This window comes from Pinus tabuliformis, chromosome 2_1 (genome assembly GCF_031772625.1).
Source record: "Pinus tabuliformis cultivar Carrire ecotype Pingquan chromosome 2_1, CPIR1, whole genome shotgun sequence".
Classification (NCBI taxonomy): Eukaryota; Viridiplantae; Streptophyta; class Pinopsida; order Pinales; family Pinaceae; genus Pinus; species Pinus tabuliformis.
In genome coordinates, this window is record NC_142299.1 from 315,334,350 (window position 1) to 315,348,122 (window position 13,773).

At 40.4% G+C, this 13,773-nt stretch overlaps 1 protein-coding gene across 3 annotated transcripts in view; it reads left to right on the plus strand.

Annotated features, from left to right (window-relative positions):
• Nucleotides 1–13,773, plus strand: part of LOC149200116 (magnesium transporter, putative (DUF803)) — a 173,421-nt gene that overhangs the window by 31,104 nt on the left and 128,544 nt on the right. For all 3 annotated transcript variants that reach the window (XM_089402595.1, XM_089402596.1, XM_089402597.1), the window contains 5 exons: nt 1,460–1,547; nt 1,676–1,737; nt 1,835–1,920; nt 2,103–2,176; nt 2,277–2,379. In XM_089402595.1, coding sequence (XP_089258721.1) covers nt 1,460–1,547; nt 1,676–1,737; nt 1,835–1,920; nt 2,103–2,176; nt 2,277–2,379 — 413 coding nt within the window. The remainder of the gene's footprint in view (nt 1–1,459; nt 1,548–1,675; nt 1,738–1,834; nt 1,921–2,102; nt 2,177–2,276; nt 2,380–13,773) is intronic.

Consider the following 13,773-nt stretch of genomic DNA (forward strand, 5'->3'; position numbering starts at 1 on the left):
TGACAGTAGTCAATTTTTTTGTCACTTCCCCTCAAAATTTGTGCCACTGCCTCGAACTTTGCACACTGATAGTCCTGAAATCAGCCCTCAATTTCAGTGCTTTGACACCTTGATTTTTGTGCCATGACAGTGCAGTAACTGTTCCCTGATAGCCTAAAAAAAACACCCTGCCTGCTCAGAAAAATGCGCTCTGACAACTTGCAATAAATGCTGACAGGCTCCTTGATTTTTGTTCTGTCTGCAAAGAAAATCTGCTGTCCTCTGACTCAAATTCTGGGCATATTCTCTGCATCAGAATTCATGCCTGTTCTCCTTGAGAAATGTTCTGTACCTTCTGCAGCTGCTGTACTCCCCTTTCTCCTGCTGTACTTCTCCCTTGGTTCTCTTCTTTTCTTCTCCTAAGCTCTTGAAGAAATGAAAGCTAATGGTGCCTTTTCCCCCTTTTCTTTTCCTTTTTGTTCTCTCATAATGAAGAGAGACCTAACCCTAAGATCCAATGGCTGAGATTAGATCTTAGCCATTGAGATCAAGGGTGGGGATTTAATCTCTCATTGACCCATAAGTCACTTTATCCCCTAAGTCCCCTTTTCATTAATTATTCAAAAAGTCACTTTATGACTTTATGTCTTATAAAGTCACTTTAACTTTATTTCTCATAAAGTTAAGTCAAGGGGTCATGTTAGGACACTTTTTCCTAGGCTAGACACCAAGCCTTAGGAACACTTGTCCTTGGTACTCTTTTTCTAACAATTGTTCCTCTTTTCCTCAGTAGGGAAACCTAAACTGTTTTGCTGGGATTTACTCTTCATTTCACCTTTCAATGCATCGTTTAAAATTGTAGCAATCCTATTTTAGTAAAGTCCCCCTTGTGCCTGAGGAGAGCTGGCCTAAAGTGTGAAAAGGGTTGGTGAGATGACAGTGGCCTCCCTTAGCTCTTCCAAGACCTTGCTTGAGCTTTAGGACTTTATCTCAAGAAATGAGACTTTGTAAGGTAACATATACCATATTTGCATGAGAATGAACTCACGGAGAGTAATTTGATATCCAGTTCTTGTCAATTACTATTGTGCTATTGTTGATTACTGTCATACGTTAAATTGAATATTGATGAACTAATATTCGGTTCTCTGTAGCCGAGATAAGGAGATTGTTGTTCATAGTTCACCCTTTTTCAGCGTGCCTTGTAAATAGTAAATACTATTAATAACATCAGCAGAAATACTAGTGTATCTAGGGTGATTGTGATTATGAAGGTGACCAACCGCGCATACATTTTCCCAATCACAGGAAATAAATTTGTAACTCTGCATCATAAGTTTTTTTGAACCATCACTTAATGAGTTTGAAAACAATTTAAATCTTTACATGATGTGATTTTTGACTGTCTTAGACATTGCAAATGTCAAAATGAAACTGACTTGCCTCAGTTTTTGGTTTTATGCAATCGAAAATTTTGCAGAGAGAGAGATTAGCCTTGTTGGAAGCTCCAGAATGTGGGGCAAAATCAGACTTTAAGCCAATAATACACTTTCAGTCCTGGCGAGTTGGTAAGAATTGTCAGTTTTTGTAGTGCTGCAATGAATACTGTACATACGGGCCAAATTTTTTTGTAGAGGGTTTTATGAGATTATATGTGTGCAGTTATAACATTCTTAGCTCATCTCATTACATGCAGGGATGCTTATATTTGCTCTCGGAAATTGCCTCAATTTCATTTCCTTTGGATATGCAGCACAGGTTCGCAAATGTACTCACCAACTAAAGGATTTTAAAACCATATGAAGTATGGATATAATTACTCACAGTTTGCCTAACCACTGTTATTTCTTTTCAGTCACTTCTGGCAGCACTGGGGTCCGTACAATTTATATCTAATGTGGCATTTGCTTATTTTGTTCTGGAAGAGAAGGTCACAGGAAGGTAAACGACAGTGAAATTTATAACACAGAAACACGTAGAGGTTGAAACTGGAGATTTATTAATTCAAACAGAGAAGTATACTTGCTTGTACAACTACAGTCTAGAATTTGATTTTATAATTTAAAGCTTAAAGGTATTGATCAAATTAGTGGAGATTACAGTGTAATGGCACTTTTACACAGGGTTATTCTTGCCACTGTGCTTATTGTTTTTGGCAACATCTTCCTTGTTGGATTTGGTAACCATCAATCACCTGGTATTCTCTCAAGTCTGCTCATTCTTTACTGAGATTTTGTTAAATGTTTTTGTATTTGGTTGGTACTTCATGGTCATGAGTGTTGGGCTTCTTTCTGTAGTTTTTACACCTGAGCAGTTGATGGACAAATATACAAATCCCATATTTCTCTTATATTGCCTGGGTCTTTTGCTGATAGTTGCAGTCAATCACTATCTTTACAGGTATTTCTTTTCCCGAGTGAGACATTTCTTATGTGTGTTTTTGGTAGGAGGAAAAAATATTGAACTTATGGGTTTAATCTTCACCATGTTGGAATAATTGGTGTAATTTATACATATGGCCACAGCCCATGCATATGTATTATTATGTACTTGCATTATATAGCTAAAGTTATATTTTATTTCTTTCTTTTGTGTCACAAGAAGTGATTAAGGCCATCCCAGTCAAACTTGAGATGTAGGCTAAATAACTCTCTTGGAGTGTGTGGTCTTGTCTTGTGGGCCCATGACCCCTTCTTGAAGGGACGCCTAGCTTGAGTTGTGTATATATACAAAAGTCAAGCTCCCATTTGTACTATCTCATCTTATGATATTCTTGATCTGAAATACAGTGTATAAGCCTAAGGGCATTAATTTTGACATTCACTCTTTTGATTGGCATCTTTTTCTTAGGTGTACTTGTTTATTTCTGTTTTCAGCACCTTTTCTTGCCTTTTGCGCTCTATCTCAAGTGCACTAGATTTGTATCTTTCCAGTATGCTTGTGAAGAGGCTATTTCAGAATCTGGGTGAGATTTGGTTCCATTGATTCTCTTGTTGACCCTTACAAATTTCTTAATATAAATGCCATGGTATATATATATATAATATATATATATATATTCCTTTCTATATTACATTGCATTTATATTAAAAATACATGCAAAATTCCAAATTTGTTGCAGACTAAATGAAAACATGCATATTTGTACATTAATGAAGGTAGAAATGGTATCCATATTCAAGTGTCAACCATCTAGAATCTAGATTTTAGCAGTTACAAACAAACATAAACTTTTTGAAGCCATATAATAGAAAGTAGACCTTTAACTTATCAAATGAAGTAGGTTATCTAGAAACTGTGAACACTGACATGACCAAATAGTTATGTTTCCAAAATAGACCATCTGCACACTGAACTATGAACACCAAAAGGTCCAAAACAATAAACTAAGCTAGTTGCTAAACACCTCTCTACAGAATAAGTGTTCACCAATTGTGAAAGCACCCATGTTGCCAAATCTTGTAGCTATGGGGTACCACCGCCATGTATGTATTGAATTTTCTAAGTCTATCCGTTAGAAAATTAATCTGTATTCTGCTGGTTTATTTCTTCTACTTGTTTAAATTCGAACAAGTTATTTAATACATTTAAATACCGAAATAAACACAATCACAACATCTACAGATCATCAACTGAAAGAAAACAAGCACACAAGTGACACCGTTATTTTCGAACAAATGTCCCTGGAAAACCCCAATGTGGGAAAACCGGTGCAGCTGTTTAGAGGGTTATATTATTATGCAGTCTATTTGAGTACAACTAGGTGCCTAACCGGCTCATCCGACATAGAAAAATATAGGTATTCAAAAAACCTGTCCCAGGCACAACTGAAGCTCAGCGCTGGCCCTTCTGGCCTCTATGTTAGCCTCTCGCTGACTTGCGTCAACCCCAGGACCCTCTGCGTCAGCCCTCTGAGGCATTGCGCAGCCTTTGGGACCCTCTGTGTCACTCCAACAGCCTCTGCGTGGATGACGTAGTCCCTCTGGCCTCTACGTTGTCTTTGTTGGGCTCTGCATAGCCTGGACTGGCTGCTGCTCTCGCTCTCTCTGCTTCTGTGTTGGTCTCTCAGTATTGTCTCTGCCTCTCTGCCTCGTACTCACTGCCCCTCGCTGCTGATCACTGATTCAATTTTTCTTAGCAACCCTGCTCTAGCAAAATGAATCACTGATCACTCTGGTGTGTTCTCTAACTGACCCTCAAGCCTCTTCTTATACTTTTCTTGTCGGTCGTTCAACGACCAAGATTAAATCTTTAATCAACGGCTAAGATTAGATTTGGCTTGATCCATGACTTTTGGAACCTTCTAAACCAATTTTATATTAATATCCATTAATATTTTATTTTTCCTAAGTTTAGACTTATGAACTCCATTAAAAATATTAATTATTTTAATATCTCCCAAATCGGGTACAATCTGTCCAAACCATTTCTGTGTCTTGGAGATCTCATGTGCTTTAGCCTCTCCACCAATTTTCATGACTAGAGCACATCTGATGCTACCCCAAATCAATAGTATGTTCCACAACTCCTTGATAAGCAATGTTCCACCATTGCTTATATTGGGATCCTCATCATTAGTATCATCCTTCATTTTTTGCCTATTGTCTAGCCTTTTTCCTCTACCTCGATCCTATAGGGACGTTAGTCAACACTACCCAATTTTGATGAAATTACCTATTCTAAGCTTTAAAATATGGTAGAAAAAGCTTGACATGCATGATCAGTGCTTTTGATTTGAGTGAAGGGTACATTTGTCCTAAAGCCATGACAAAAGAGTTCAACAATCACCACCACCAACATTGGGGTACATATCACATACCCTCCTATGTTAATGTGATACAATCCAATGAAAATACCACAATCCTATCAATCCTAAAATACTGACAACTATTAAGTTTGCTGAATTTTAAATGGGATATGAAATTTACTTTCTTCTTGTAAAGTTTGATGAGGTTGGAACCACTCTCAAACATCTTGAAACAATAAATGGTATTGTTAAAAATTTAAGTAAAATGATTACTCTAAAAATTTAATAATACCATTAGGGAGCACTCAAAGAGTGCCTAGGGAGCATCCAAGGAGAGCCCAAGGAGTGTCAAGGGAGCGATTAGGGAGCATCGAAGTAGTGCCCAATGAGTGCAATTTTTGGCTTAGGGAGTGTCCCAGGGAGCTCCCAAAGGGGCAGGGAGTGTGTCAAATTCATTTAGAGTGCACACTTGAATTTTGGAAGCACACTCCTAGGAGTGCTCGCTAGGCGCCCTTGCTCATAGCACATTTTGGAGTTGGGGGGGCAGGGGAGGGCGTTCCTTGTGACACTGATATAAACCTGAATTTGGAGCTGCATCTTCCTTTTGGGTTGTTCTTTGGCACTTTTTCACCCTTCTTTAAGTCCAACGTCTTGATTTTTAAGGTTACCTAGTGTTTTGTACCATTTGGATATATAAAGGTGAACTTATGTAGTCTTCATTCCATAAGGATCCTTCATCTTGCCACTATTGAGCCAGTAGATTCAAAGTGGTTCTTACCTCGTCTAAATGGGGTCAACTATCATTATTGGGTGGATCAAATCACTGCCTTGCTTCTAAGCATAGGTCTATTGATGTACTTGATGAGGCTGCTTTCTATTGAAGATGGTGATAATGATGACCCCGCATGTTTGAAGAAGGATGAAGCTCTTGGGTTGATTACTCTTTATGTCAAGCTTAATCTTATTCATCATACCAAGGATAACAAAGGTGCAAAGGAAATTTGGGATACCTTCAAAACTCTCTTGTAATGGTAAATACTACTTAGGTGAATGACTTGAAATTGAACTCTTCAACCTCAAGATGGGTGACTTTGAAATGGTTAGGGGTAGCTTGCAAGGGTTAAAAGCCTGAAGATTGACATTATTCAAGTAGGAAGAAAAGGAATATAAGATCCAAAACTTGTAAATATTGTTCTAAATAATCGCTCTCAACTATTCATATTTTCTTCTCTTATATTCTACAACATGCCTTTGTTTGTTGAGGATCCTATAACTGTTACACTTGAGGAGGTTTTGTCTAAATTCCATTTAGCATCAAATTACATTGAAGAATATGGGTGAGTTACCACCCTCCCAAGATCAAGCCCATCTAAAGGCTGCCTCAACCTCTCTTAAGTTTGAGTCTGATTAGGGTAAGGGGAATACTCAATCCTCTAAGAAGAAAAAATTCGTAGGGGGCTATTGCCATAAGGAGGGCCATCCATTCAAGCCTTGCCTTGCTTGTTTTCAAAAAATTGAATAGCTTGCAAGATCTTGAATAGGAACTAATCATTTTTTTGATGAGAATGTTGGATCTCATAATGCACATTTGGCAGTACGTTGTGCCCATTGGTTTCCCTTGTCCTCTTCCAAATAAGAGTGGATGGTTGTTTTTGGAGCTACTTGATATATAACAACACATGTCATCTTCTCTGGAGAGTGTTCATGGGTTTGAGTTAGCAAGACCATGTAGCATGAGAGCATTTGTAGATTTGAGTTTTCTCCTTGTGGAGTTGTGGTCATTAACCATGATTAAGGAGTAGGTGTTGATTTCAGTAGCATCGGATGTGCTCTAGCCTCGAAATTTTGCAGAGACGCTAAGACACATGCATTCTCCAAAATCCAGAAATTGTTTGGGAAAATTCCACCTAGAGATGGTTTAATTAAAATAATTAATAATTTTTAATGTATTCCTAAGTCTAAACTTAGGAAATGTGATTAATTAAAGGCAATTAATTAAATCTGGTGTGAATCTTATAAAAGAAGACGAGAATCAACTCCCAGTTAATCTTAGCCTTTGATTATGTTTTAATCTTGGCCGTTGGTGCTCCAACGAGAGATTATAAGGAGCTTGATGGGCACTTGGAGAACACACTGAGATGGTGAGATCTAGGGATCAAAGTTCTCAAGTGTAGCAGCGCTGAGTTGTCCGAGAAAGATTGAGTGATCTTCTTGTAGTGAGGGGTAGGGATAGTAGACCGGAGGGGATTTTTCTAATTCCGGTGAGTGCAAGGCAGAGAAGGCATCGAGAGTTTCAGAGAGGCAGCGTAGTGCTTCAGAGGGAGTCTGCAATTTTGCTGAGGAGCAATTGAAATCCAGTGCCAGAAGCCGGGGTGTGAGTTCGGAAGGCTAGGGAGTCGAGTTTCCAGTGGGCAGAAAATCAAAAGAAGAGGGTGACGCAGTCCCTTGAGCCGTGACGCAGTGACTGTGTGAGCTCATGTAGAAACTGCACAAAGATAGTGTAGGGCAGCTCATCCAGAGCTCGGATCAGTGTCGGATCTCTCTGTATCAGATTGCTAGTTTGGGCATCTAAAGATTTGTACTCAGAAACTACTGCATACTGATTAAAACCCTCAGCTGCTGCACTGATTTTTGCACATTGGGTTTTTCCAGGGACGTTTGTCCAAAAACAATGGTGTATTTGTGTGTGATTATTTCTCTCTTGTGCAGTATGTTGTTTCCGTGGTATTTATTTTGTGAAGGCTGCAGTGTATATGTTTTCATATTTGCCGTAGGAAATTGCAAATAATTTGGTTGACTAATTTAACAAATAGAAGGAACATTATCAGTTGCTATAGTAGGATTTGGGGTTTCCGGATTTTTACATGGTATCAGAGCATAGATCGTTAGCTAGAGAACTCATAAGCAGAAGAAGGAGGTTTGAATTTCTGCGTAGGCAGCGATTCAAAACCCCAGGGGCAGCGTATTTCCTTGGCCAGGAGGGTCAGTTCTTTGTGGAAAATTTACTTCTCTGAGTGAGTCGCCAGAGAATAAAATTTTCCAGATCGAAGAATACCAGAGGCAGAGGTAGTAGCAACAGCTTCCTTGCGGAGTAGATCTTCAGCTGGGATGCAGATTTTGCAGCAGTTTGCTATTGCAAATAGCGCCAGGAGGAAGGAAGGGCACACATTGAGGGAATTCTTTCCTTAGGGGACTTCTAGACAAGAAGTTTGAATTTTCCTAGCAGAGTAACAATGGTTGTGTGTAGGATTTCTCACTCCAGAAGGGAGTGCGGATAGCTGGGCAGTAGTTGCGCAGAGGAGAAGAAGAGGAATTCGACTTTCTTAAGAGAGATGGCATCAACTGGGTTGAGAGATGAAGATCGGTTGGAGGGAGCCTCCAACAATGTGATTTGGAAGGCTAGAATTCTTGGCCTTCTAGATGAGCACGATCTCAAAATTTATATCGATAGTGTGGTAGCTGTACCCGCAGATGCAGATCCGCTTAAGAAATACAAGAAGGAGATGGTGAAATCTAAGAGGTTGATTCTCGATGGGGTTCGAGATGACGTGGTATCTCACATAGCTCGCAAAGATACAACCCGACATATGTGGGAAGCACTAGCTACGCTGTACGAAGGATCTTCCAAGCAGTAGAAGATGTATCTTGAAGAGAAGCTGAGATGCATGAGGATGTAGGAAGGGGAGCGTGTAGACCCCTTCCTTACTAGACTTCAGGATGTCTGGGACCAGTTGGCTTCAGTAGGGTTAGTGCCCCAGCCTACATAGTTTGTACGATTAGCTCTGAACAATGTTTCCGAAGAATGGCAAGTTTTCGTCCAGATTATCCTAGGTAGAGAAAAACTGCTAAATTGGGAACGTATGTGGGCTGGTCTGCAGCAGGAGGAGATGAGGCGAGATCTGGTGAAGGCCACCATCAGTGGTAGTAGCAGTAGTGGGACGAAGCAAGCAAAGGAAGAGGAGAATGCGGCCCTCGCTTCTAAGGGACAACAGGAGCAATGCAGGAGGAAGGACATTTCAAAAACCAAGTGCTTCAGGTGTGGTGAGCTTGGCCACTACAACACTCAATGTCCTCTTAGAAAGAAGGACAAGGAGGAGAAGCAGGATCAACAGGCTGCATCCGCTGAGATCGACAGGCTGTCCTCCATACTGGAGGAAGAGTTTTCCATGATCACTGAGTTACCTCCAGGGGTGAGGTGGGGTGATTTGGATTTGTAGCCCCAGAGAGCTACAGGATGGGCAGGATTCTTGAGGAGGTCCACCTCATGAATCAATACCTTGCTACGGGAGCCCAAGGCTTTCAATAGTAGGATGGACCAGTGGCAGTTGGTGCAGTAAGGTGCCAGAGTGACAGATGCAGTAGCTAGTAGCAGGTCAGATACTAGGCAGCGCAGTGCAAAGTTGGTAGCAATGCAGATGGCACAGAGCAGTCAGCAACAACGCAAAGGCTTTAGTGACAACGCAAAGTCTAGCAGCAGTCAGGACTCAGGTGACAGATGCATCATACTAACCACAGTTGGTTTAGTATTTTGGATGCTTTTTCGTTGCAGCAACAACAATTGGAGAGGGTTGCAGTGCAGATGTAGTGTTGGCAACAGTTTAGCATGGCCAACAACTGTCAACAACACGAATGCAGTAATAAGAGTTGCGCAGTAGTTGGTGGGCAGTAGAGCCAGACATCGGTAGCGTAGCAAGAGATGGTGCAGAGACAGAGTGATGCTTCAGTGGGTTGCAACACTAAAGCACAGTCCTCACTAAGAGGGAGTGTTGATTTTTGTAGCATCGGATGTGCTCTAGCCTCAAGATTTTGTAGAGAGGCTAAGTCTCGTGCATTCTCCAAAAACCCAGAAATCGTTTGGGAAAATTCCACCTAGAGATGGTCTAATTAAAATAATGAATCATTTTTAATGCATTCCTAAGTTTAAACTTAGGAATTGTGATTAATTAAAAGGTATTAATTAAATATGGTGTGAATCTTCTAGAAGAACACGAGGATCAACTCCCAGTAAATCTTAGCCTTTGATTATGTTTTAATCTTGACCGTTGGTACACCAACGAGAGATTATAAGAAGGATCCTAATGGGCACTTGGAGAACACATTGAGATGGTGAGATCTAGAGATCAAATTTCCTAAGAGTAGCAGCGTTGAGTTGCTAAAGAAAGATCGAGTTATCTGTTGATTTGGGGTTGCATCGGATGTGCTCTAGCCATGAAAATTGGTGGAGAGGCTAAGGCACATGAGATTTCCAATACCCATAAAGGGTTTGGGCAGATTCTAAACAGTTTGGGAGATATTAAAATAATTAATATTTTTAATGGAGTCCCTAAGTCTAAACTTAGGGAAATTAAAATACTAATGTGAATTAATATAAAAATGTGTTAGAATGGTCCAAAAGTCATGGATCAAGCCAGATCTAATCTTAGTCGTTGATTAGGGACTTAATCTCGGTCGTTGATGTGTCAACGAGAAAAGTATAAGAGGAGGCTTGAGGGTCACTTGGAGAATACACCAAGAGATCAAGCTTTCGACTTTCTAGGGCTGGGTTTGCTGAGAAAGTTGAGAGAGTGATCAGAGTTGCAGCTGAGGGGCAGTAAATACAGAAGCAGAGAGACAGAGATAGCACTAGGAGGATCAGTGCAGTAGCCAGAGAGAGGGACGCAAAAGCAGCCAAGGGTTCAAGCAGAGCCAGCCAGGGCTCACGCAGAGGCAACCAGGAGCGGCGCAGTGCCTCAGAGGGCCAGCGTGGGTGACATAGAGGGACGGAGGGCTGACGCAATGCCTCCAGAGGCTGACGTAGGCCAAGCCAGAGTGACGTTGGGCTAATGCTGGGCCAGAGAGAGGTTGACGCTGCGGTTTCGTGGGGCAGATTAGAGCTGCCAGAGTGTTTATCCGAGGTTTCAGCTGGAATATTTGATTCCGAGTAGAGAGGTACTATTGCCGAGATTTTTCTCTGTTGGGTGAGCCAGATTTGGCACCTAGATTGTATTTTGAAACTGCTTAATAAATCAAACCCTCAGATAGCTGCACCGGTTTTCCCGCATTGGGTTTTTCCGGGGACATTAGTCCAAAAACAACGGTGTCACTTGTGTGCTTGTTTCTATTTCCTTTAGTTGATGATCTGTAATGTGTTGAGCATGTACTTGTATTTATTTCCAGTATTTACATGGTAAATAACTTGTTAATTAACAGAACAAGTAGGTAGGAATAAATCAGTAAAGTACATGAAGGGTTTCTAACGTGTAAGACTTAAAAATTCCAACATTATCTTCTTGCAGTGAGGGGTAGGGATAGTAGATCGAAGGGGAATTTTCCAGTTCCGGTGAGTGCAAGGCAGAGAAGGCATCAAGAGGTTCAGCAAGGCAGCGTAGTGCCACATAGAGGCAACACAATGCTTTAAAGGGAGTACGCAATTTTGCTGAGGAGCAGTCGAGATACAGTGCCACAAGCCGGGGTGTGAGTTCGAAAGGCTAGGGAGTTGAGTTTCCAGTGGGCGGAAGATCAGAAGGAGAGGGTGGGGCAATCCCTTGAGCTGTGACGCAGTGATTGCGTGAGCCTATGTAGAGACTACACAGAGATATCGTAGGGCAGCTCATCTAGAGCCCGGATCAGTGTCGGTTCTCCAGTGACAGTGTGAGAATGTTTCTCACTACCTCTTTGCCATTTTATTCTCTGTATCAGATTGCCAGTTTGGGCATCTAAAGATTTGTACTCAGAAACTATTGCATAATAATTAAAACCCTCAGTTGCTGTACCGGTTTTCACACATTGGGTTTTTCCAGGGACGTTTGTCCAAAAACAACGATGTATTTGTGTGTGTTTAATTCTCTCTTGTGCAGTGTTTTGTTTCTGCAGTATTTATTTTGCGAAGGCTGTAGTGTATATGTTTCGATATTTGCTGTAGGAAACTGCAAATAATTTCGTTGATTAATTTAACAAATAGAAGAAACATTATCAGTTGTTGCAGTAGGATTCAGGGTTTCCAAATTTTCACAGTAGGAACACCCATGAATTTTTTTGTAACGAAAACTTGAGCAAGTTGGTGGAGTAGGAAACATTGAAAAACTTTGGTCATGGAGCTCTGCTAGGATCATGGAACAAGAGAGCTACATTTATGGGTTTTCCTTTGTGGAACTTGTGCAGGTAGTAGTTTGTGGTTAGTGGAGGTTGGAAAAAAACATGTGGAGCCCAAGTTGAGGTTCATACGAGAGCATTGTGTAACTCCATACCAAGAACTTAAGTAGATTTTGTGGAGCTTGAGTAGGGTTTGGAGAGCCTAGATGGAGATCTTCGAGACAAGCTAGCAATAAGCATAAAGCCATGGGGGATGTAAGAAGGTACTTTTGTGTTTAGTTTTTTTGTGGAGCCCATGATAAGTTGCAAGATACATTAGATGAGGCTTGAAATGGAGATGTAGTTTCTGACCCCTATGCCATTGTGGACTTTTCCCAAAAATCTCCCCCCTCTTAAATGACCCCCTTGTTCCCATCCTCTTTCACTTCATTATCCACATATTCTAGCTTCCCCATGTTCCAATCTGTCTTTCGACAACCATCTTGATCAACACCACTATCCCCAATACTAGAAGCTCCACTGGTATAAATCTGGAGTTGAATTTCTTTTATTGGACATCCTAGATTAAAAACCCAATATGAAGAACAAAATTTTTGGAAACTGAAAACAACAAGCTTCCTTTAGAGGTAACAAATCTCGAATAACTTGTTTTTGAAATGAAACACCAAGAGATCATACTTTTAAAACCCACATGTGAATTTCCCCACTCCAATCTAAAATCTCAAACATAAAAGTTCTACAAGAAGAGATGAGATCAAAGTATGCTTTTCTTAACTCTTGGGTTCAGGTGGTTTGAAAAGGGAACAACTTGTTGAGAAATCTAGGGCATCAAGTATTAGGTGATTTCTCTTCAATTAGTAATTGCTTGTCAGTGCTTTTTACTTCTTTAGATTAGGATCTTTTTTTACTCAGGTTATTAGTGTTCTTCTTCATCAAACAACTACCAATGCATGAACATAAATAGACAACAGAGACAAAATGTAGGTTATCAACCAGGGCCAAAACCTCTCACTCTTTGAGAGGAAAACCTGCACAAATTCTTCTTATAGAGATTCCAATTGACGAATACCAAGACCAAGACCCTTGACCTATTTGCCACTCCAAGACCAAGACACAAGTTCTCTTGACAATCAATATTCTTCCTTCAAAGATTCTTCCATCAAGTCATCCATGTTTGTTCTTCCTCTCACTCTGTTAGCATACTAGGATCCATGTCACTGTGTTTTGCACCAAGATCATTATCTCTGTCATGGCACCGAGATCCTCTCACTGTAGTATCCCTGAGACCTCATCACTGTCATGACACCAAGTTGCACTGTGACCCTCTTTCTGTGGTAGTACTGAGATCATCTCCTATCTGAGCTTCTTCTTGTGGTGGTACTGAAGTAGAGATAGCATTGAAACTATGTCTTTACTTAACTGTAATGACACCAAAATAGAGAGACCTTCTTTATGTGATTATACCGAAACTTGTCATTTAAAACCTCCTTTATGTGATTATACCGAAACTTGTCATCTGAAATAACACTGAACCATACTGTGACATGTGACTGAAACTGTGTCTAACATCTCTACTGCAATCTGCACTGTGATTTTTGCAATTAGATCGAGATTCTTTGTACACTTATTTGAGCTTCTTTCCTGAAATGACATCCGAACTTGTCATTGTAATTTCCCATCAAATTTCAGAGGTGATCAAACTTCTTAACTGTGGAATAGGTTGAGTTGCCTATTTATAGTAGTTTGTCCATGTATATTAGCTGACATGACCATATGAAGAGTTGTGTCTCCAGTTTAGGTGAGCCGACATGAGTTCTATATTTCATCTTGAAGCCGACTTGAAGAAGGATAACTTGAGCTTGTTTTGGAGGGCTACTTGACAATCTTATTGACTTATATACATTTGTAACATGCCTAAGGAGGGTTCTTCATACATGACATTGAGTCTCTTTGACTTTTGTGACTAGATGACAAAT